We start from the raw sequence: 26,115 nt of genomic DNA on the forward strand, positions 1-26,115 counted from the left end.
TGATACAGTCTTGTAAGCAAACCTGTCAGTGGATGTGGCCTGCAGTGAGAACTAGAAAGTGGTCTTGGGGGTCTCCCTAGTCTTTCTCATGATTTCACGGTCTCCACTTCTCTGAACTCCAAGTAATCTCCCTGATGCCAGCTCGTACCTCCTCTCGCCTACCTACCTACTGAGACCCAGCCGGGCCATGCCTGTTCTTCGTAACGAGCACTGGCTTCCCTCTCTCCTCCTGGCCTGTTTCCCCATCACCTGGTGGTCCTACTTCAGCTTCTTTTCTTATACTGATGTTATTCCCTCAGTCTCCTCTGTACCAGCTTTAGTACTACGGTCAACTCCTCTAGAGGTTCTCAATCAGTCCCTTTAAGGCCCTTCTATGCCCCTGATGTTTCTTCCACCGTGGCACTACCAGTCACTCCCACCTCCCTCCCCTGGGGTCTCACCACTTTCTACTGGTCCTACCACCTCCTCCTTTTCTTTAGGTCTCGCCTCCTACCACCTCCGCTGAACATCAAGAAAGGAGAGTGAAAGTAATCTTCTCCTCCTGCCACCATCCTGATGTTACTACCTCTTCTGCTCCCAAAACCCACACTTCCTAACTAGAGCTGGTTCCTTTTATAGGATCTTCCATCCTCCCCCTAGGTCTGTTTTCTAGCGAGGGTCTGCACTGGTGGCTAGGAATTAGGGGAGAGCTATGACTGGCTGTTCTCCATTTGTCAACCCCAGGCTGCTATGGGCTCAAGGGTTTCAACCAACACTATAATTTCTGCCATCTTTGTTTTTAGGCTTTCTTCCCAGACCCTCATTGGTGCTGCCTGGGCTGTGCAGAGCTCTCCTGCGTTTCCCTCATGTGTTTGGAAAGATGGAAACACACTGGGCGAGCTTTTGGAAAACGTAGTTTCGCTGTGTGTAGGGGGAACTTGCGAAATTGTATATCCAGCATGAGAATCTCTTGCAGCTGAGCAATGCTGTTGAGACTTCTTTCTGTGCTCAACTCTAAACGTTTAAGTGTGAACTAGCAACATTGGCACTCTAGTAGGAGAGTACTTTGATATACAGAGGGTCGTTTTAACTGTATATAAACCCTTGGGCTTGCTACCAACCACAAGTGAAGTGTGAGACATTTCCTTAAAGTTCAAGCTCTTTTCTCCAATGTTACACATTTGTGTCTGCTCTGTCTGTTGGGAAGGGGAGTCCTAGAGTCGTTGTGCGGATTCTGACCAGGTGTTTTTGTATGGGCAATGTGGTTAGGACTGAGCTGCTTTAGCTTCCAAGCAGGGTGGGGTAGGTCTAGAGTCTCTTAATGGGCCTTAAGTACAGCATTGTGATTGTACCCTGCTGCATGACTGGGGCTAAGGTGGCATGACCAGGGTTTTCTCCCACTGCTACACCCAGGCCCAACATCCACTGGTTCAGGGTGGCACCGGCCCTCTGAGTCTCCAAACTTACAGGTCCTCATAGCCAGGTAGGGGACTATATCATAGGATGTAGAGTCTATGGTTCTTCCCCAAAGTGGAGAACAGATGGTACAGGGTTGGGGGAGGGGCATCTACGCTGCAACCTAAAAAAATACAGGGCCACACCATACGTGGAGACACATTCAGTCTCTGGACTCCTTTGACACTGCGCATGATTTTTGTATGAAAGCATGCACAAGCACAAAAATAATTCCCTGATTGCACAGGGCCCCTTGGGGTGCACAAAAGAAACCTTGTTCCCGGTTAGGTAGGAGCATAAACCAAAGCCCAGTTGCCGAGTACCCTTGCAGTGCAATTTGTGTGACAGCATTGTCCTAGGTTTCTCCACTAACTCAGAACAAATCCAGGTGTACGTACCAGTCCTGTACGGCGCCGAAGGAGTCCTGGTTTGAAATGTCATACATGAGCAGGAATCCCATGGCCCCTCGGTAGTACGCCGTGGTGATCGTTCTATACCTCTCCTGACCGGCTGTGTCCTATGGGGAGAGAATAGGGGAGTGGGTCAGAGAGACCAGTAGACGGACAGTTACAGCAAGATAGAGAGGCCCTGAAGCCCCACAACACACCCAAACTATAACAAGCTAAATGCATGCATCGAACGACAGTTCAGTCTCTGGTGGCCACTATATAGGCAGGCATTCTTTTATCTCATTGGGTTCTTTGGCACTGCTGTGCCCCTATAGGAAGCGTACTGAATCTGTGTGCTTCGCAAACATTCACATCCGACGTGGAGGGGCTTTGCTTGCAGAAACCACTGCTTGCACAGTCTTCTCCCAGACCTAATCCCATAACACATCAGTCATAGGGTGTTTACTTAAAATAAAACCAATAGTGACTTCTTTTGAATAGTAGGACCCTTTCCTGTGTCTACACCTATGACCTGAATTATCTTGAATGGGTTTTCCAGCAGCAAATACGCAGTATATACATTACACTCACTCGCAACAGGGCAATTTAAGAGTGCAGGCGTTAGCCAACAATACGAGTGATCCTTCATGAACGAGCCCCATTCGCTTGTTAGATTTCACTCATGTTTTGACTATCCATTTGGCTGGTTATTCGAGCTGGGCAGCATTAATGGGTGGTACCAGCTTAAGATGCAAATGGGTAGTTCCCCCACCCTGGTATGGCAGACGGCCCCACTGAGCTCGAGATCTGGGCATCATTGCCACAGTCCATACAAAAAGATCATTGGCATTTGTTTGTTTCAGTAGAGGACTTCCCACTTTGCTGGCAGTATAGGTATTACCCAGAGCATTATTTTGGGCATATCCCTAGATGGTGGCCTACGCATATCCTGTGGATCTAAACCAAATTTACATTCTGCAAAATGGCACCTCCGCCATCAGACAGGACAAGTAGAACCCTCTCATACACTGCCTACAAGGAATGACCACATCTTTTACCCATGCTGACCCCTTTGACGAAGATCCACCCCTGAGGCTGCTCCATGATGCCAACCCCGGAGGTGGAATAAGGAGGGTCCCCCCGGGCATAGTGCCCATTCTCACACTCACTTACCGGGTTAGAAGGAGAGAGAGAGGGGGAGAGAGAGAGAGAGCGAGAGAGCTAGATAGATACACAGAGAAAGAGAGAGGGGGAGAAAAAGAAAAGAGGATTGGAGCACAATCATTGTTCGCTCAGGACCTTAAGAGAATTGTAAACACAGGGAGGGCAGCAGAAGCCACAAACCTCAGCAGAGAAGTGGGACAGGAGCCAGTGCCACACATGCAGATTGGAGGGAACCATGGCAGAGCAGATAGGCCATGATGGGGCTATCCGACTCCAAAATGGCACCCCACTATTCATAGACTCAGCCTGCAGAGCAGCGGACCACCTAACAATTCCCTTGATCACAAGCAGCTAGCTGTCCATGGGCATGGGGTAGGGTCCCGTATATTTGCCCAACCAGATGTCACAACTAGTAAGCCTGCACAGGTGTCCCCACTGTTTCCATCATTGGCACAACCACAAAGTAGTTCCAAACATGAAAGAGTCCACTCAAGCGCTGAGCATTGGCATTTGGAGACAAGACGACAATGAAAGAGTGAGCATGACAGTCTCCAAAAGAGGCAACTGAAGGGAAAGTTTGGCAGTGGAGAAGGAAAAGGTGGATAGCGGACAGAGGAGACCATCGGAGGCAGGGAGAGGTTAGAGGCAGAGAAGGGTCAGATAGGGGAAAGGGAACAGAGTGGTCCCAAGGAGAGAACAGCACTGGCCAAGCTTTGAGGGCCAAAGACAAGACTACAATGGCCAGAAAATGTACCCAGGACAGCCTGGAAAGAAATACAGTCATCAGCAAGCAGGCACGCACTGCTTAGGAGGGCCATCTTACGTCAGCAGCGACCAGGAGGGGGTGCCTGAAACCCCACGACCATGAGAAATGGGAGCATCTTAATACCTTGGTCAGGATTGCCTCCTTCCTCAGCAACAGGAAACAAATAACCGCTGTCTCAAATAACCGCTGTCTTCGCTCAGTGAGCACTGTTAGGGAGAATTCTCCTTCTAGGGCTAATTTCCCTCACCTAGGGAGTCCCCCAGCAGCTTTGCTGGATTTCTGGAGTTTATTTCTTCCACCTGGTAAGAGTGTAAATCCTTTTTCCACTCTTGGATGTGTTTTGGCCTATGTGTTTTTACTCATTGTGTGATCTTGGGCACTGGAGCACACCACTCCAGGTGCCCCTGTTCTTGTATGGGTTTCACAGCACCTTCAGTGTAGTAATCCAGGGTTGTCTTTAAGACTTCCCTCTGACTCCATTTTGCTGGGGCTGGCTACTGTCCCCCAGAGAAAGGTAGTTGCCATTTACTTTACATAGTCATTTTTACCACAGACCCAGTACACCCCATCTTACATGGAGTACTGGAAAGGGCTAATCTGTACCCCTTTTCTTTCTGTACCTCCCTGAGCATTGTTTCGCTCTTTTAACATTTAGACTTGGCTGGTGGCAGTGGTATCTACCCTAACTTTTCTACCGCGATTATATTAGATAAACGTGGTACTGTTCTTGGCTATTATATTAGCCTCGAACATAAACCCGCTTGACCAAATCGTCTTTCTTTTGGCTCCGGTTGTGTTTATTCGCCATTTCTTTTTGTTAAAATCCTTCTTGTGTTTTACTTTGCGCGGCAAACTAGGTTTGCCTTCTTTGTTCACCGTCTTTTGGCGGGCTTCTGTAGAGAAGCCCTCCTCTTGGCGCCTGGGTGTCTAGGTAGACTGAATGTGGGGAAGGGCTGTAGTCACCCCCTGCACAGGGTATCCTAGGAAACCCAAGTTGCACTTTGCCATGATTGGCTGAGGTGGTTGTCCCGGCTGGAAAACCCCCCTGCTGCGTGATTGACAGCCAGGCTGTGTGAATGGGGGTTTTGCGCATAAAAGGCAGGTCTCTTGGGCTAGAAGTCAGAGTCACCTCTGGAACTACAAGGAACCGAAGAGAAGCGGAGAGAACGACGGCTGCTGCAACTACCCCGTCCCGGTGAAGCCCTGCTGCAGTCCTGAGCCATCTACCCTTTGACGACTAAGAGGAGATCCAGTCCGGAGTCTTCTTCCCTTGAGCCTGGTGGGGTTAACCAGCTCATCTTTTTCAGCCAGAGATCTCCGCCGTGGTCGAAATCGCTTCACACTGCTGAAGTGGTCCGGATAGCCACCTGCTGAGCCTCTCCTGTTTTTAAGGAGCACACCTTTTTCGTTGTCGCTACTGCCGGCTTCATCCCTGTGTGGTGCAGTCCTCCTTCACAACGAAGCTCCAGGAATCGTGGGTCTGCGGGAAACCAACAGGAACAACTGCCAGGGCACCAGCTGCATCGTGGAAATAAGGTACTGTGTTCTACTCGAGGAAACTGGGTGAATCCCTTTTCTTCATCCTCAAGGCTCGTCCTTTTCTTCCCTCCTTCTTATAACTTTTGCTTCCGAACATTGACAATATTCAAGTACTTTTGGGCTACGCTGAATCGTGAACTGTCTAACGGTGTGATCTTCGGCACAGGTCTCCGGTGTCACTTAAACCTGGCTCCGACCCTTTGACTTTTGAACTCCTGTTTCTGAGTGTTTCTCGATACTGTCTGTCTAACCTAAATATTGCCTGTGATTTTTGCCTCCAACTCCCTCTGGGTATCTCAGGTGCTAAGTGTGCTTTTGCCCCGGTAGCATTTCATGTCACGGATACGCGTTTATGGAGTAGACCGAACTGTCAAAAAGTGATGGCAACCGTATCCGCGGTATCGTGTTTTGTTCATAACACCGGTTCATTCAAACACAGGGTACTTACCTTGAGACATACTGTACAAAGTGAATTGGTTTGTTGTTGTATATGTAACGTGTGGTTTTGTTTAAAGTTTAATAGAGGTGTTGTGTTTATAACTGATGGTTTAAAAATAAATTTACTTATATTTTTTACCTGAAACCTTGAGTCAGTGTTTGCTTGAGTCACAGTGATTGTGGTCCCTTTGTGTAATCTCTGCTACTGCTCATATACTCTTGAGATAAGCCTGGCTGCTCTGCTACTGCTACCACTATAGCTGGTCCCTAAGGGCACTGCACAGGATTCTACCTAACAGGCACTGGAGTACCCAAGGCGCATGCCTATCTGCTCTCCTGTTCAACCTCTATCTGACCACTCCACCATGAATCATCCACACGCACAACCTCTCCTATTACAACTACGCTAACGATACCCAAATTATCCTAAGAATCCCCAAGACAAGCACCAACCCTCGTCCCAACCTTGAAGCTTGTCTCTGTGATATTGACCGATGGATGACAAAAAAAACACCAACTATTGAACCCTGATAAAACTGATATCATGGTGTGTGGCAATACAGCCCTTCTCGCACATCTGCTCCCATGGCCCCCCTCCCTCAAACCCCACACCCACTCCAATAACGTCAGAAACCTAGGCTGCACTATGGACTCAGGCCTAACTCTCTCCCGTCAGATCAATAACATGTCAAAATGCTGTCACTACCACCACAAACCTCTCAGACGCATTTTTCCCTACCTCTCCTACCCTAACAGACTTGCCGCAGTTATGTCAAGACTGGACTATGCCAACTCCCTATACCTGAGTGCACTCAACAAACTCCCAAAGAGCCCAAAAACGCTGACGCAAAACTGCTCCTCAGCCTAGGCCACAGAGACCACATCTCACCCGAGCTCTCCGAACCTTCCAATTGCTCCCAGTCAGGTGAAAGTGCCACCTTCAAGACCCTATGCATCAATCACTCACTGAGCAGTGAACAAGATTGGTCCAACGTACCTACAAGAGAAGATAAAACCCTACCTGACATCTTGCACCCTAAGATCAAGCACTGCCCTTTTTCTAGTGATTCCAACCTCTAACTCGGTCAGGAACGGAGGATCCACCTTCTTCAACCTTAGCCCCAACTCTGTGGAACTCACTCCACCCACATATTCGACACACCCAAGAATATATGACCTTCTGCAAAGCTCTAAACACCTGGCTCTTTCCGTCATGCCGACTATGACCATCTGAGGCGACTGAAACCTTGCAACCCTATGACAAATGTTCAATGAGATCCCGAGCAATGGCGCCACTGGATTCGCTTATTAAGTCACTAATAAGCAAACGCGTGCTTGAAATCCAGAATAACAAGCTTGTTAGATCATAACTCCACCCAAACACTCAACTCCCCTATCACTATGCTTACTCTCTACTCTACACCAACACACAATTAGAGTGCAGCTACACCCCTCGATCAATTTCGGCCTACCTGCTCACTTACGGACAATACTCTCATGAACATCTCATCCTTCTAATAAAACGCAGCTACACCCCATGGAAACCGGCCTAGCTGCACACATAAGAGTCCTACACAGGCCTAACACAGCCAGAACCCTGCCTGGGTGTCCACCCACCAGACTGCACACATTCAACTGATATCAAATTCCACCACACCTAATGCTAGTCTGCAGCTACCACAAGGCAATTGCAACAGCTGCGCACATAATTGGTGCCTCCAAGCACCGTATGACTCCTTACTCTCTCAACTGACCTGGACTATGGTCCCTGAGGGTGTGCAAACTACCAGCGCTTTGAGGTCATACCAATGATATATAGAGCGCTATATAAATTCCAAATAACATAACATAACAGGAAGGTGCAACTTGACCTCAACTAGGACATTAGGATTTAAGAACCTAAGGACCTATATCAGCAGCATAGCTCTGGGCTTTCTGAACATTCTTTGCCCTTCCTTGGGTTCCGCTTTGAACTGCCCAATGTTATTGTGGACTTGGCTGGCATCCCTTACTCCCACCCTGGCTTTATGGACAATGAACCCTCCGTTGCACAGCAAATGTGGAATGTGAGTCCCGTGTTGATCCCTCGGTCCCGACACCCTTTAAATTAGGCTCCATTGGAGCAGCCCCAGCCAGGTAGTATAGGGATGACACACCCCTGCCCCCCCCAAATCTGGCACTATAGAAATGCTGCCAAAAAGCAAACTAAATATGACCCTCAATCAGGGAGTATAGGAATGAAAAAAGATTACCATAATGCAGCATCACATATTACCACATTAAAGGCCATGTATATAGCGCGTGGACATTTCCCCCAGTAAAGCCTAGCCAGGTGCAGGGTAAGGCTTCAGCACTTTGAGAAGTCTAGCACTTGTGCAGCATGAATGTTATATATTCTAGCTGCATTTCCAGGACTATATACCCCTAATCTCTAACCCTGTGCCTTCCCCATACCTCCCTCGCTCTTCCCGTCCTCAAACAACCAACCTGCCTGCCCTTTCCTCAAGTGAGCCAATCCCATAATCAGCATGAACATTACAATAAATACACTATTATGCCCATTTCTACATTGCCCCTAGCAAGGTATAGATTCTCATGCCAGCAGCCACAGTGTACCAGTCTAGACATCATGTTTGCGTCAGCCTGGCAGCTACTGTCCAGTTTGCATAATGCCTCAGGCCGTGCACGCATACACAGACAAAACACACTGAGCGTCCACGCCCACCAACATCAGAAGGAGGATAGGCTACATGTCTTCCTCCTGACAGCCACACACTGCTCGTCAAAGCCTACCAACATCAGAAGGAGGATAGGCTACATGTCTTCCTCCTCCCAGTCCCACAGTGCTCGTCAAAGCCTACCAACATCAGAAGGAGGATAGGCTACATGCCTTCCTCCTCACAGCCGCACACTACGCGTGCATGCCTACCAACATCAGGAGGAGGATAGGCTACATGGCTTCCTCCTCACAGCCACACACTGCGCGTGCATGCCTACCAACATCAGGAGGAGGATAGGCTACATGTCTTCCTCCTCACAATCACACACTGCGTGCCCACCCCTACCAACATTAGAAGGAGGATAGGCTACATGTCTTCCTCCTCACAGCCACACACTGCATGTCCACGCCTACCAACATCAGAAGGAGGCTAGGCTACATGTCTTCCTCCTCACAGCCACACACTGCATGACCACGCCTACCAACATCAGAAGGAGGATAGGCTACATGTCTTCCTCCTCACAGCCACATACTGCTCGTCAAAGCCTACCAACATCAGGAGGAGGATAGGCTACATGTCTTCCTCCTCACAATCACACACTGCGTGTCCACGCCTACCAACATTAGAAGGAGGATAGGCTACATGTCTTCCTCCTCACAGCCACACACTGCATGTCCACGCCTACCAACATCAGAAGGAGGATATGCTACATGTCTTCCTCCTCACAGTCACACACTGCGTGTCCACGCCTACCAACATCAGGAGGAGGATAGGCTACATGTCTTCCTCCTCACAGTCACACACTGCGTGTCCATGCCTATCAACATTAGAAGGAGGATAGGCTATATGTCTTCCTTATCACAGCCACAAGAGTCAGCGGATGCACACAATAAAAAAAAAACAGCACATTTGGTGATTGTCTCGTGCATCTGCCACCCATATTTCTTATTTCTTCATTTTGGGCAACCAGGTAGCACTTCTGCACCGGTCATAAAGCAAACATTGTTTCTTTTCTGTATTAGCCTATAGTGGTACACAGGGCCCTGCAACAGATGGGAGTCGCCTGTGTCAAATGGTACAAGAGGGGACAACACACATGCCCAGGATGTCATTCATAAATACTCGAGACACATGCCAGGCAACGCCTATGCCTTTCCACTGGTCTTCCCAGATAGAATGGTCCTCCATGACTCCCCCCCCAGCCCTCGACTCTCTCAAGCAGAGACTCTCACAGGACTCTGGAAATGGCTCTTCGTTGTGATCCACAGCTTCACCTTCTAGTACCAAGGTTCACTTGCATCTCGCCTCAAACCAGATCTGCAGTACCCTTTCATATTCTGTACTGGTGCCAGCGACGGCGTCTGGCCCTTTCAACCTTTTCAGTTGAAAGAAACCTTCCAGTACTTATTACTGCTTGCCTTACAAGCTGTGTTTTCGTTTGCTGGACAGCTTTCGGCCGTCACTTCCCTCGAGGTATATAGAAGTGTTATCACCTCATTGCCTTTTAACATTGGTTCCTCCACATCAGACCCATGCTGTCATTAGTAGATGAGAAACCCACCTGGATGCAACAACACAATGGTACCTACGCAAAAACTATGCAACGATCTTGCAGACCACTTTTAAAATAAAATCACTGACATACACTAGATCATACAAAGCAGACCAATCAACCAGACTGTGCACCATGCCCCGACTACACTGGAACCACAGAACCAGCTGCAAAGCTTCACCAAAATATCAGGAGACAGATTCATCAAGCTAATGAAATATAGCAACAAAGCAGGCTCCCCAATGGACCCCTGCACACCAGACATCTATAAATCAATCCTTACACAGGGCACGCCACTGGAATGACACAGAAACCTCTTCAACCGATCGCTCTCAACGGGAAGAGTACCGCAATTTTACATCTGCATACATCAAACCACTCATCAAGGATACTGCGAGCGATGCGGAAGGCCACTCAAACTACAGACCGATAACAAACATTCGCTATCCGGCAAAAACTGCTAGAGATCCATGTCTACGAGCAAACACTGGAACACTTGGAAAACTACCAACTATTGGACCAGGCACAAGTCGGCTTCAGACCCATGAGAGAGACAGACAGCACTTCTCTCTATCTGGGATGACCTAAAGACCAACGCAGATTCCAACACAAACTCGTCAGCGTTGACACAGTCAGCTACAACATCCTCATCAAGAGACTGGAAGAAATAGGGATCACCGACACGGCGCTGCTCTGGATTAAATCTTTCCTGTCTGAAAGAACAGAAACAGTATGGATGAAACCATTCAAATCCGCGCGGCGGGACAACGCATGTGCAGTACCACAAGGATCCTCCCTATCCCCACTCCTCTTCAACTTCTACATGACTCCACTAATAAACCTCATCAAAATGCACGGCCTCACATGATACAACTACGCAGATGACACCCATATCAGCTACAAAAAAATCGAAGATGTACAAGATGAGAACACAACGCTAGTAGACTGTCTCAAAGAACCTTACAAATGGATGAACACAAACAGCCTCAAAGTCAACCCAGGCAAGACAGAAATCATGATTATATTAAAAAACCAGGGAAGAAACCTATACATACCATGGCCCACAGAACTAGGAACAGCGCCCTTGCCATCAAAATAGTCAGAAACCTTGGAATCCTAATGGACGAGTTTACTCTAGAACCACAGGTAAATGCAATAATTAAGAAGAACAAGTTAGACTCTTACCTGGTAACGTTCTTTCGATGGGATGGTCCGACGACGTATTCCATATCTATGACAGTAATCACCACAGCTGTGCTGCTTCGGAAAATTTTTCGGCGTCTGCGTCCTACGTCGATACGCTGTCCCCGAGGGCCTCCGTTGAGCCGACATCACCGGATGTTACAAGTAGGACGCATGACGCCCATAGCCTCAGTTGTAGTTTTTTCCCCAGAGCGTGTGGCACCAATCTACTGCCAGTATGACCACAGAAAGCCTTGCAGAAACGTAAGCTGCAAATGCATAAGAAATTCTGTAGCGGGGTAAGCAGGGGGGAGTGATATGGAATTAGTCGTCGGACCATCCCATCGAAAGAACGTTACCAGGTAAGAGAGTAACTTGTTCTTCGAGGGGATTGGGTCCTCCGACGTATTCCATATCTATGACAGACTCCCAAAGCAGTACCAACGTAAGGAAGTGGGAAAAAAATTTAGAATATACAAATTTAGAATGCCCAATCAAATTGCAGAGAAAAGGACCGCCTTGCCAAAGGCCAGATCCTGCCCACAGATAGAATCTTGGGAGTAGTGACATACAAAAGTATGGACCGAAGCCCAGGTGGCTGCATCACAGATGTTACGAATAGGAACACCCCTCTGCAGGGCAGTAGAGGCAGCCATACCCCTAGTAGAATGGGCCCGTAAGCCTACCGGAGGGTCCTTACCCGCCAAGCGGTAACATTCAGAAATTGCCAAGATAATCCATCGAGACAAAGTCTGCTTAGTAACAGCCTGTCCCAAACGCCTTCCAGCTTAACCAATAAAGAGCTGATCGTCCACTCTGAGCCGGGACATGCGTGAAATGTAGAAGCTTAAAGCTCTCCTAGGATCCAGCCTATGGAGCCTCTCCTCTTCCTTACCAGGATGTGGAGGAGGATAAAATGCCGGAAGAATAACCTTCTGTCTTAAATGAAATTCCGACACCACCTTCGGAAGAAAGGAAGGACGAACTCTTAAGGACAACCCTGTCCTTATGAAACACAGTGAAGGGTGGCTTAACTGAAAGTGCCTTAACTCACTCACTCTACAAGTGGATGTGACCGCAACTAAAAATACAGTTTTATGGGTTAACAGTCTCAAAGGACAAGAATGTAAAGGCCCAAATGGAGCACGCATTAGAAACTTGAGAACAAGGTTCAAATCCCAACCGGGCACCTGGAAAGGTGACGGAGGGAACACATTAGTGAGCCCTTTCAGAAACTGAGAAATTAAAGGAATTTTAAAATAAGAACACTCCTCAGACGAGCGCTTAAATATAGACAGCGCCGCCAGGTAACCTTTAATGGTACCCACTTGCAAGCCCCTGTGGGCTAAAGAAAGCAAAAAAAGACAATCACAGGAATGTCACATGACAAAGGATCCACATTCTGAACCCTGCACCAGTCGCAGAACTTTCTCCAATGGCAACGGTACAGGGACTTTGTTGCCAGCCGTCTGGCCGAAAGCAACACCTCCATCACGTCTTCAGGGAGGTCCCAATCCTTATACCTCAACCTTTCAGAAGACAAGCGTGAAGGTTGAGGGATCTGACCTCTGGATGGAGAACCTGACCACCCTCCCTTGAGAGCAGATCGTCTCGGTAGGGAAGACGACGGGGAGGGCAGATGGACAAGTCGAGAAGGTCTGGGTACTACGTCCTCCAGGCCCATGCTGGAGCAATGAGGATCATCCCGGAACCGAACCTCCATAACCTCTGCAGCATTCGCGGATGACGGGGACTGGCGGAAACGCGTACAGCAGTGGGAAGGACCACTCCACCACGAACGCGTCTCCTAAGGCTCCTCTTGGAGGAAATTCCTGCAAGCAGAACCTTTCGCACTTCCGGTTGACACTGGAGGCGAAGAGATCCACTTGAGGGGTCCCCCTAAGGGCGAAGGTCTCCAGGAGAATCTCCTGAGCCCACTTGTGAGAAATCACGCTCTGCCTGCTCAAAGCGTCCGCTGTCTCGTTTTCGACTCCAGCCAGATGAACTGCCGAGATCGAAATTTCCTGCTGGATGGCCCAGAACCAGAGCTGCATCGCCTTACTGCACAGAGGAAGTAACCCTGCCCTCCCCCACTTTTTGTTGTGGTAGTGCATGGCCACTGTGTTGTCAGGACATTCTTGGGTATTACAATTTTTATTTTACATAAATAAACATGAACATGAATAATCCAATAAACACATAGCCAATCAATTCAATGTAAATAATCAACATATCACAACCAATTTAAAAATACACATCAATGTACTAAAAATAAAACCGGTTGAAGAAGAAGAAAAAGAGGAAAGAAAAAAGAGAAAAAAAAAAAAAAAAAAAAAAGGAAAGAGAAAGGAAAAAAGAGAGCAAATGCAGGAAATAAGGACTAAGAATACTAATTGCATGAACCATACAACAAATTCAATAATAAAACAATCAATATATTGTCCCAGATCAAAGTTCTGCTTTATTCATAGGCATCAAGAAAGCAGCCCCAAATGTTCCAAAACTTGTCAATGTCATCAGTGAGTTTGTAAATAGCTCTTTCACATGTCAGGACATTCTTTCCTCGCACAGTCGGCAGAAAAGCCTTCAAGGCAAGCCTCATGGCACTTAGCTCCAACAGATTGATATGGAGTCTGCACTCCGACGGAGACCAACGACCGCTGACTGTCAGCTCGTTGGCATGAGCTCCCCATCCCGTGAGGGATGCGTCCGTCACAATCGTCACCTGCGGCCAGGGAAGCCAAAATGGAGCCCCCCTCATCAGATTGCCTTCCACAGCCCCCCACAGAAGGTCCTGGGCGACCGAGGGCGGCACCTGAACGGGGTCCGACATCCTGCCAGAGGACCGAGACCACTGGAGCCTGAGAGTCCATTGCAGAGATCTGATCCACAACCTGGCCTCTGGCACCAGAAGAATGCAGGATGCCATGAGGCCGAGCAACCTCAAGAACTCGAACGATGGGAGACTCTGGGTATGTTGAAACTTGTGCACCATCTGCTGAATGTGGTGAGCCCTCACCTGGGGAGGGAAACACTGCCCTAGGGACGTGTCGAGTACTGCATCGATGTACTGGAGCCGCTGAGTTGGCGTCAAGTGGGACCTCTTAAGTTGATGGAGAAGCCCAGCTTCTGAAGGGAGTGGCAGGTGACGGACAGATGATCCAGGACTTGCTCGGGAGAGCGCGCCCTGATCAACCAATCGTCCAGGTAGGGGTAGATGTGAATCCCCTCTTTCCTGAGATACGCTGCCACCACCACCATGAGCTTGGTAAAGACCCTCTGGTGGAGGTCAATCCGAACGGCAGGAACCGAAACTGAAAGTGCGAGTCGCCAACCGCGAACCTCAGGTACTTCTTATGTTTGGGATGGATCAGCACATGAAAATAAGCATCCTTGAGGTCGAGAGACACCAACCAGTCCTGAAGCTGAAGGGCCTGGAGGACTTGAGAGAGAGTAACCGTCTTGAATTTGTCCTTCCTGAGGAGCTTGTTCAAACCGCGCAAGTCCATGATGGGTCTCAATCCCCCGTCTTTCTTCGAAATCAAAAAATAAGGGGAATACCATCCCTTGTTCCTCTCCGCTACAGGCACCAGTTCTATGGTGCTTTTCTCCAGCAGGGATTGAATTTCCTGTGCAAGGAGCAGACCCGAACTCTTCAAAGAGAGATTCCCTGGTGGATTGTCGTGAGGCCTCTGCCGGAAAGGAAGACAGTAGCCGTGGGCTATGATCTCCAAAACCCACACATCTGAAGTAATGGCACGCCATTCTACAAGATGCTGCGCCAGCCTTGCCCCAACCGGAGAAGCATGGGCCTCATGACAGAGCTGAAGCGGCTGCGGCAGTGCCTGAGGGCAAAGAGGCAACTGCTCGAGCGGCCTTGGCACCTCGAGTACCTTGTTTTCCACCTCTGGCACTCCTACGGTTGCCCCTTTGACTTGCAGCTCCTCTCGATTTACTAAAGGACGAGTATTATCGAAAGGAACCTCCCCTCCATTGCTGTCCCCTAGGACGAAAAGGCGGAGGTTGGCGAACTGCAGCACCCAACGACTTCGCTGCAAGTTTTGGAGGTCTGCAACCTCTGAAGACTCTCGTCAGCCTTGCTGCCAATCAAAGGGCATGTTGAAGAGCACATCCGGAGCAAACCCGACTTCCGCAACCACGCAAACCTGCATATTACGGTGCTCGCCGCCATGGACCGGCCGACGCAATCAGCCATGTCCAGACCCGACTGAACGGATTCACATATGGCATCCTTGCCATACTGCACGATAGCAAGGAAACCATCCCGTTCCTCCCCTTCGGGAATATGATCAGCCGCTAAGGAAATACAGTTCCACAGAGTGTACGTGAAACGAGACAAGGCACAAACGGAGTTGGCAGCCTGAAGCGCCATACCCCCAGAAGAAAACACCTTCTTCGCCCAACCGTCAAAACGTTTGTCGTCCCTATCAGGAGGGATGATAGGGTACGACGCCTGCTTTGCGGGGGCCGTAGCCGCCTGCACCACCAAACTTTCCGGAGTGGGGTGTGTTGTCAAGTAGCAGGGGTCACCACTGGCTGGGCGATATTTCTTCGGCAAGAACTTGCTCACGCCGGGAAACTCCGGAGAAGTCCAAGCCGCAGCCACCCTTCTCTGCAAGGCCATATGGAATGGCAGCACCGGGTCAGTTAGTGGACCTTGGTCTATGATATCAGTCAGGTCATCCTACTGAAAATCCCCAGGGAGGGCAGACCACCCCAGATAATCTGCGACTCTCGACATGAGGCGCCGGTATGAGGAGTCGGCATGCGTGCCAGGCTCCGGCCTACCAAACTCCACCTCCAGAGAGGTGTCTAGACCACTGGCGTCGTGCAACGACTGACGCAGGTCCTCAAGTTGACTATACCAGAAACAATGTAATTTGGAACCTCTGCAGGAACCTCACCTTCCTCAGACCCCTCATCCACCTCAGAAATATAATCCAGAGGCTGTAGGGAGGGTACAGAAAAAGGAACAAAGACATGCTTAGCCTTGGCCAGAGCCTTTCTTGGGGGTTCCACCGTGCCACGGGGTAACCCCGACAACGCCGCCTCGAAAGGCGTCTAGGGCGTCAATGGAATTGGTGTCGACGTCGAGCGCGGCACCGACAGCATCGACAGCTTCAACACTGGCCTCGAGGGCGTAGCCCCGAGCGTGTCTCTCGACAGCCTAGGCGCCGATGGTTTCGACGACTTCCTCGGAGGCAGAGCCTCGAGAGAGTCGGTCGACGACCTCGGCGCCGCAGGCGTCAATGTCTTTTTTTGAAGACTTCACAGGTTCTCACGGTCACGAGGGCATCGAGGACCGGGGCCTGGAACGGGCATGTCTAGAGCGACCATCCTTGTCAGACCTCGAAGGCGCCCAGGTGGTCGCGACGACCGCTCGAGCCGAAGGTGTATGAACAGCGTCCCTAGAACGGTCACGGCCGGCGTCTTTCAATGGCGCGGACGGACCAGAGCCCTGCCATTGGAAAATTGCCAACATCTCCTTTTGGAAGGAATCCCATTCCTCAGGAGTGGAATGCTTGTTGGGACGGCGACCTGTGACGGCGCTTCCTGGAGTGCCTTGAAGAGGCAGAGGAATGGCGGGACCGACTCCCAGACCGAGAACCCCCGGACTCACGACGACGATGCGGAGAGTCGCTCCTCGAATCATCCGTCGCAAGACCAGTGGAACGCGACTTCCGGGGCTTGGCCACCTTACCCACCGACAGCTTCTTCTTACGCTCCCGCAAGGCCTTCGATGTGAGCGATTGGCAGTAGACACAGTTATCCGTATCGTGGTCCTCCCCGAGGCACCAGAGGCAAGCGTTGTGCGTGTCCGTCAGCAACATCTTGGACCCGCACACCCGACACTTCTAAAACCCGGACCGCGGGGTGGAAGAAGCCGAAGACATCATACAATTAGCAAGGAAGAAAACAGGCTCGAAGAACCGAAAGAACAGGATTCAGTAGAATCGAGGCGCGCCGAGATCTCCGAAGCGAACACGTACGCAGAAAAAACAGAACTGAGGCTATGGCCGTCGTGTGTCCTATTTATAACATCCAGTGACGTCGGCTCGACGGAGGCCCTCGAGGACAGCGTATCGACGTCATTGACGCAGGACGCCGATGCCGAAAGATTTTCCGAAGCAGCACAGCTGTGGTGATTACTGTCATAGATATGGAATACGTCAGAGGACCCAATCCCTTCGAAATGCTTCTTCCACCTGTACACAATCAAAACAATTCTACCATTCTCCTTCACGCACAAAACACTGGCCATCATTTCCCTTATGTCCAGGATAGACTACGCCAACAGCCTATACCTTGGAATGCCGGATTATCTACTGAAGAAACTGCAACAAATACAGAACGCAGCAGCCAGACTTCTCCTCGAACTCTCAGAAAGGGACCACATCACTGCAGCGTAAACGATGCTACATTAGCTGCCAGTTAAAAAATGAATCACATTCAAAACAATGGCTTGCCCGGGTTGACACAGAGCAATCCACAGCCAAGGAGCAGAATTCATACAAAAGAAAATCACTATTTACCAACTGGCCAGAACATTCGGATACAGCAACGACATCCGCCAGGAACCTAAACCATACACAAGGAAAAATAATCAGTGGATCAGCATTCCCTTGCCTAGCTGCAGAAATTCCGAACTCCCTTCCGAGAGAAATATGAAACATGAAGGACCATCTAATATTCGGAAAACTCCTAAAAACCTGGCTCTTCAACTCAGAACCAGACGAAAACGAATGAGCAACACCCACAACCCTCGGAATAAACACACAAATGGAAAGATGGAGGACTAGACAAAACCATGAAAAACTGCAGGGAGTTGGAGGGACGTCCGAGTGGAAGGGAGACCCTGGTGCACCCATTGCCATGGAGGGCCCTACCTGAGAGATGGGAGCATAATTGGTTGAACGACAGACATATGGCATTAGAGTTAAAGAGGAAAGAGTGGCGGTCGAACAGATAAACCAACCACAGGGTCCAGGGAGCTCAAGGGCACAGGGAAGAGCCCGACCCTCCCCCGCAACCCCCCCAGCGGTGTAGACATCCATTAGTCTGAACACGGGGGAGGAGGAGGCATCACCACTAAACAGGCCTGCTGACAACCCACAAATCTTCACAGAATATAGGAGAGAGTCCCCCCTAGCACACCACAATGCATGACACTGGCAGGGACATGTGCCATAGGTGGCCAAAGCGGTGGGGGTATGATGGAGCGCCACCACTAACCAACCCACTTAAAAAACAAACACATCCCTCTGCTTACACCGTCCCTATAAAGCACAACCAACTGCACACACTTCACTATACCACAACAACGAAACAAACCACATATACCCTCGAACAACAGCACATGACAATTACTGAGCAGAAAATCACACCTACGCGCAGCGAACTGTGGAAACCGAACTGAAGCTGCCAACAGCACATCACAGCTCTCTTGCGCTTTTTCCTCTCTCGTTCTTACTAACTTACCCTGCCAACTTGATTTTCTGATCCACCAGAGTGCCAGGGGACCACAGAAGTGGTGATAGTGTGCAGTATAAATATCCTTTAACATAAAGTATTATTTGTAGCTTTTCAGTGGGCATTTAGTGTTTCAGCTCCCTGCCTGCTGGCCGTCACGCGTGATAATCGGCAGCTATTAAAAATTGCTGAATTTGTCTCCAATATGATGTGTTCATGGGCGCCTCAGACTGTTTTCTTCTCAAGGCAAAGGGGCCCACAACTATCATGTTGAAATGGGCCCCCACACATCTTCAGCCAGGCCTGACTGCGGCCCAGAAGCAATCCTGCTAACATACCTCAACCACGTCCCTGCAGCACCACCTGCTCTTTCAATTCCGAGTCTCACAATCCTGACCACCAGCAACTCCTTCCTCTCCTTTTCTCACTTCTAGTGCTCAATGTGCATGGTGGTACTCATGGGCCATGGCCATCCCTTGAGAGGGGGGGGCAAATGTGGAATTTGGCCTCCAAAATTGCTGCTTCGCTTCTCAGCCCCAAATTTGAGCTCAAACCCCAAACCCTATGGAGGACATTACATTTTGACAGTGTGTGTTTGCTTAGCCTGTCCTTTCATCTGGCCTGAAACAGACACGCCAGTAATAGATGGGCCTTCTATGTGGTTGGGGTGGGGGCCATCTGTGTTAAAAGCAGGCTTCCAATATGCTGGGCACAGAGTTTGCTATATGTGCTGCTTACAATTTAACATGACACAACCAAAAGACATTTTCAAATGAAACTCTTTGCTTAAACTTAAAGGCCACCCACCATTTTTTTTAAAATATGCGTTTTTGTTTAAATCCGCCCAGAAAAAGCCTACCCTGTTTGTGCCCCCTTCCGTTTAGTATTGTATTGCATGGTATACTGCTAAACTCGATATTGGTTAGTCAAACACCCCATCGAAATGAAAGGTTCCCGTTATTCTGACAGCAGTTATTAGGAAACTGAACTCTGGGTTCTTGGGTGCCACCATTCGATTTTCACCCTGGGGGCAGCACCCTTGCCATGAAAAATCAACAAGCAACCTGCCCAAGGCTAACGGTGCATTTTAAAATTTCTTATAACAAATTACAATAAGTGTTAGGATTTAGAGGCTGCTTTAATTACCTTTCAGCAACAGTCAATACATATGTGGCTCCTCGATTGTGCTCACATTCAGTGCACTACTAACCGTGCAGGTCACATACATGACTTAAAAGCCAATAGCATTTCATCTTCAGCTAGACTGTGTGACGGGGTCAGGGACCAGACCATGGCAAGAAGGGTTGGAGACCCCCCTCATCCTGAGGGTGGGAGGCTTACCAGGGTGTGGAAATTTGGAGGGCCCCAGTCCCTGTCCGTTCTACATGTGCTTTGAGGTCTGAAACAAGTACCTTCTTTTCTTGACCCATACCTGTATTGCACAATGCAGGCACGTCTCTTTCTGTTTGTCCCGTAGGACTACACTCCCAGAGATCATGGCCAGAGAAGCAACCCAATCCAGAGAAATGGTGAACCGGCTGGGCATTTCTCGCATCAAAGTAGCCATTCCAGTGCTGTGTGTAACACAGACCTGCAGGTAACTTTCAAATGGCCTCAGAGCGGCCTGCACAGCGAAGCAGAAATCCCAGCCCTCTACATGCTACAGCCATTCAGTTCATCAGCAACAGGGCCACAGAGTGGTCCGCACAGCAAAGCGGCAATTGCAGCGGTCAGCGCATTACGAACTTGGACCTTGCCTGTGTTGAGAGCGGGCGGCCATTCTCAAATACCAGCAGACCCATATACGAAAAGGAAGCGGGACGTAACTCCCATTCCATGTCATTACTTACCTGTTACTCCCCTCTGGGGGGCAGAAAGACAGCGGTTGTGCTGGGGAACCATCTGAGGGAGTGAGCCAATGAAAAAGGAAGGGGAGGTAAAAGGAAGACGTGGCATGTTTGTATGAAGTCAAGGGAGGAGAAGAAGGAGCAAAAGAGCAAGCAGGAGAAGGACGGTGCAGGACAGCCGGGAGGATTACTGAAGGGGTGTGTATGGTGAGGGATTGGTTGGTGGGATAAAGTGGTACTTTGGTGTGAGTGTACATGTAAGGTGGGTGAGTAAGACCATCAGAAAGAGAGCAGGGGTTGAATGAGACTGAATGGGAAGTGAAAGAGGGTGACTGTCGGAGAAGGTGTGGGTGGAGTGGAGTGGAGTGCAGTAGCAGTAGTCTAGATGTGACGGTAGTAGTGGTAGAGGGGAGGAGAGTAGGAGTAGCAAGGGAACATTGGAGGGTGTTTTTGCATTTTAATTAAAAGTCAAACTTGTGTGTTTTTGCATTTTACTTGAAAGTCAAATTTGGGTGTTTTTGCATTTAACTTGAAGGTCAAACTTGCGTGTTTTTGCATTTAACTTGAAAGTCAAACTTGGGTGCTTTTGCATTTAACTTGAAAGTCAAACTTGGGTGGTGTTTTGCATTTTACTTTGGCCATCGACTGTAACCTGCTAGCCCAGTGACTGCTCTATACCGCTGTATTTGCTTCTCCTCCCTCTGCCTCCTCTCCCCCCACATATGGTGCTTTCGGTTTCTCCCATCTATTCAAACTGCTTCTCTATCAACTATCCCTCTCTTCTTACTAAGTCTGGAAAAAAAGAAGTTTAAAAAGGATATCCTGGCTTCAAACCCTGGTCTCCTTATTGCAGATACTTATACCAGTGCCTATTCCAGACAGAACCTCACTGACATCCTCTTTGTTGTTCCTTCGCCGGATCTATGGACCCCCCATATGATCACTTTGCTCTTTCCTGTCTCCTCCTCTCCCATTAACGGTGGCACTCGCTGGGAAGTCCTCATGGCTTCCTTTGACTCCTCCAGAGTCATACTTAATGTTTACCTAAACGGCGCTGTCATGGTCCAAGGCCCTCAGGCCAACCTCCTCCTCTTCGACAGGCGCTTCCCTCGCCTCATCAACTTCCTTTCTTCTCCGGCTGTCCCCTCCTCTCATTCCTTGGCTACCTTGCCCACTTTCCCCCCTCTTCTGCCCCCCTTCAGGCTCCCTCCACAGCTCTGCAGGGTGTACCTCTGATTTGTACCCCTCCTCGGAAGGTCTTTAAGGCAGGCAACCTTCTTCATCTTGCCACTCTAAATTCTCGCTCTGCTGTCAAACACTCCTCTAACATCTGCCACCTCCTTGAAGAATTGGACTTTGATATCCTCGGTCTTACGGAGACATGGTTCACGGCCAGCTCTGTCACGAGCTTTGACACTCTCCTCCCTGATGGCTACAAGATCCTCTCCGCACCCAGATCCACTCGGCCCGGAGGTGGTGTAGCCCTGATCTTTCCTGAGTGGACTCCGGCCACTATCATTCCCACTCAGATTTACTCCTCTTTCGAATGCCTTGTCTGCAGACTCGCAATCTCTCCTAGCCACTCTCTTACTGTTCCTACTCTCTACCGGCCCCCTGGGCAAATCACCTCTTTTCTCTCTGAGTGGTCCGACCTCGCCTCCTCCCTCCTGACCGCTACCACTAAACTCCTCCTCCTTGGTGACCTCAACATCCATCTGGATTCCCCCTGTCCCTCATCTCTGCTTTTTCACGACCTTTGCTATTCCCTCTCCCTCTCTATCCTCCCCTCTGGCCCGACACACTCTGCAGGACACACCCTCGATGTCCTGATCTCTTCTGGCCTCCCCCTCTCTATCACTTCGAGCATTCCTCTCTCCTGGAGTGACCATTGCATCCTCCCCTCCCATCTCTCACTTTCGTCCCCTCAAGCCACGCTCACCCCAACACTGCCACCTACCTTCTTGGACATCTGACCTATGAAGCGTGTGTCAGTTGAGGCTTTCGCTGACACCTTCTCCCCACCCTCTCCTCCTCTTGCTGAATCACACCCAGACACAACCCTTCCCTTCTCTACTCTTCCATTTCTGATACTCTGGATGTTTTTGCCCCTGTCATGAGGATCCGCTTGAAGTCCAAAGCCAAGTGTATTCCTGCTATGATTCAGACCTACCTACACTTAAACGCAAGTGTAGGGCGGCTGAGAGGAAATTGAGGTCTTCTTGCTCATGCTCTGACAAACTGGCATGTCGCCTGCTCCAAAGGCAATACTGACTCTCTGTCCTCACCAAGAAGAGAGCCCACATTCAAGCCCGTGTCTCTGCGGCATCTAACAACTCGGCTGAACTCTTCAAAATCTGCAAGGAGCTTGCCAACCCTGCTGCAGTCTCTTCCCCTCCTCTTACCTCCTAAGATTAATCCCGCCGCCTAGCTTCCGATCTGCAGAACTTCTGTCAGCTAAGCTCCAACTCTCTGCCACACAAACCATACTATTACACCTCCTTTACAGACCTCCAGGCCCCATCACCACATTTGAGGAAGAGATATCTGACCTCTTGACCACCAACACCAAAACAGGATCTCAAATTATCCTTCTTGGCGACCTCAACCTCGGTCTCGGCGACCCAAACGATACCAATGCACTCTCCCTGGAAAGCACCATCTCCCAACTAGGGTTCAAGCTTAGAATCACAGACCCTACCCACAACAAAGGCAGGACCCTGGACTGGCTAGCGGATCTCAACTGCTCTACGACCATTACAAAAAACGAGCAAACTGCTTGGTCTGACCACCACGCCATCTCCTTCTCCATACAAGGGAATTCACAACCAAACTCTCCAACCCCTACCATCCCCCAAACCCTCACCAGAAACAACCGCAACATTACTTTACAAAACCTCTGCCCACTTATAGACAATATCTGTACCCCTACAAACTACGCCAACCTAGATGCAGAGAAACTCGCTGACCTCTACAACAAAACGTTAGAATCAGCAATAGACACCATCGCCCCACTCAAACTCACCAAAGCCAAACCGGCAGCTCATATGAACAAATGGTTCACACCAGAGCTAAAAATCCTCCGAAACTCCAAACGAGCCGCAGAAGCCACCTGGAGAAAAATGCCCAACCTTTCCAACAAAACTCAACTCTCGATAGCAGCCACCACCTACAAAACTGCTATCCTTAAGGCCAAAAAAGAGACATATGATAACAGAATTGAGAACGCCAAATCCAAAACAAAAGAGCTCTTCAATATCCTTAGGGAACTCGAATCCCCCCCCACTCTGGCTGAAACCTGCGTGAAAGATGCAGACTGGTGTGAGAGGATTCAAAAAGCCCTTGCAGACAAAATCACCATGTTACAATCCAAAATCGAACTGAAAAAGCTCAGCCTATCCAAAAAAACAAACCACCCTCCGCCCACCAACCCCAAAACACCTACTTGCCCCCCCTTCTCCTTCTCACCAGTTTCCACTAAAGAAGTGGAAAGCATCATTAAGGGCCTCAAGCCCTCTAGATGCCAAGGGGACTCATGCCCAGCTCCCATCATCCAAGAAGGCGCCAACACTCTGGCCCCCTTCATAACAGCCCTCATCAATGCATCCTTCAAATCAAGCTCAGTGCCCAGTAGCCTCAAGGAGGCCTGGGTCATGCCACTTCTAAAAAAACCTAATCTAGACCCCAATAACCCAACTAATTACAGGCCAATCACCACCGTTCCCTACATCCTAAAGATCCTAGACAGAGTGGCCTACCTGCAAATACAGAAGCACCTGGAAGACAACAACCTCCTGGGTCTCAGACAATCCGGCTTCAGGCCAAGGCATGGAACAGAGTCAGCCCTACTGGACCTAAAAATCCAGATGGACGAGGCAAAGGACAAGGGTAATCTAGCCATTCTCCTACTGCTAGATCTATCAGCTGCCTTCGACCTCGTCGACCATCAGATCCTCACAGAACATCTGATGACCTCAGCGGCCTTCTCTAACCAGGCGACTGCCTGGATCCAGTCCTTCCTAACCAACCGAACCACCCGAGTCTTCTCCCCAGGGGCATCAGCACTCCCTGTCCCCATCACCTGCGGCGTTCCTCAAGGCTCGTGCGTCTCGCCGACCCTATACAATATCTTCACAAAGCTATTGTTTGACCGCCTAGATAATCTAGGTGTCACTTACACAAACTATGCTGACGATACCCAGGTTCTCATCACCCTATCAGGGTGCTACGACGAGGACTCCACCAAAATCAACAACCTTTATTTAGAGATCCAAGCCTGGATGGCAGAGCACGGCCTATGCCTCAACGATGAGAAAACTGAGCTCCTCATTGTCGGCTCCCAACCCCGGCTAAAAAAACTAGACCCCCGTTACGCGTCCTTCAACATAGACGGTAACCTAATCACAGTAGCCAAAGAAATTAAAACCCTTGGGGTTTATCTAGACTCTACTCTCTCGCTCAAAAGACAGGTGAACGCAACTGCCTCTTCAACCGCTTACACCAATAAGCTCATCAACGCCTGCAAACCTTTCCTATCACCTTCTAGCTGCATTACACTAGCCAGAGCGTTAGTGCTCTCAAAAATTGACTACTGCAACACCCTCTTACTTGGCTCATCAGAACACAACCTGAACAAACTACAGGTACTTCAAAATAATGCCATCAGAGCAGCCCTCAGTATCCCACGAAACGCCCACATCTCCAGCTTCAGACAAGATGCTCACTGGCTCCCAGTACGAGACAGAATCTCCCTCAGATCCCTCGTCATCGTCCATAAATGCCGCTCTAACGACGCACCCAAATACCTGGCAGACAAGTTCCACAATCACACCTCAACTAGACCAACTAGAACTCCATACGCACACTGCCTCTCTGTTCCCAAATTCTCCCTAAAAAAAGCAGGCGGCGCCAGCTTCCCGGTCCTAGCTGCCAAACTATGGAATGCTTTGCCACCATACCTTAGAGCAGAACCCTCATTTTGGACTTTTAGAGCCAAAACAAAAACATGGCTTTCCAACAAAAATGCCGTTTAATGCACTTTCTCTCTGCTTGCCTTTGTTGACCACCTGTAACCCGGTCTACTAAGCCGTTGTTGTTTTTTCACAATCTGTACTGTATATTTTTGCCATGCTGTAACTGTTTTTAAGTCTCCGGCGCCCAGCTACCCCAGGGTTCGGTGCGCGGTACAAATAAATAAACTAAACTAAACTAAACTAAACTAAGCTCTCTGCAACGACCTTGCCTCTCACTTTATCTCAAAAACCAAGGACATCTTGTCCCTCCCTCTCCTCACCTCCCCTCACCCTGCGTTTGCTAACCCACCCTTAACCACCCCCCCTTCCTCCTTCTCTTCCTTTCCCCTTTTCTCACCTGATGAGGTCTCTAGACAAGTACGATCTATGAAAGCCTCGTCAAAACAGGTTCATCCCCGCTCCTCTAAAACCATCAAGGACCACATTGACACCCTCGCCACAGCCCTTGCCGATTTCTGTAACCATTCATTTTCCTCAGGATATTTCCCCTCCTCTCTGAAACATTCCCTTGTGCATCCTCTCCTCAAGAAACCCACTGCTGATCCTTCCTGTCCAGCTAACTA

At 49.5% G+C, this 26,115-nt stretch overlaps 1 protein-coding gene across 4 annotated transcripts in view; it reads right to left on the reverse strand.

Moving 5' to 3' along the window:
- Nucleotides 1-26,115, reverse strand: part of RAB3D (RAB3D, member RAS oncogene family) — a 518,585-nt gene that overhangs the window by 168,249 nt on the left and 324,221 nt on the right. For all 4 annotated transcript variants that reach the window (XM_069604147.1, XM_069604150.1, XM_069604148.1 and 1 more), the window contains exon 3: nt 1,833-1,951. In XM_069604147.1, coding sequence (XP_069460248.1) covers nt 1,833-1,951 — 119 coding nt within the window. The remainder of the gene's footprint in view (nt 1-1,832; nt 1,952-26,115) is intronic.

This window comes from Ambystoma mexicanum, chromosome 3q (assembly GCF_040938575.1).
Source record: "Ambystoma mexicanum isolate Mex_15411 chromosome 3q, UKY_AmexF1_1, whole genome shotgun sequence".
Taxonomy (NCBI): Eukaryota; Metazoa; Chordata; class Amphibia; order Caudata; family Ambystomatidae; genus Ambystoma; species Ambystoma mexicanum.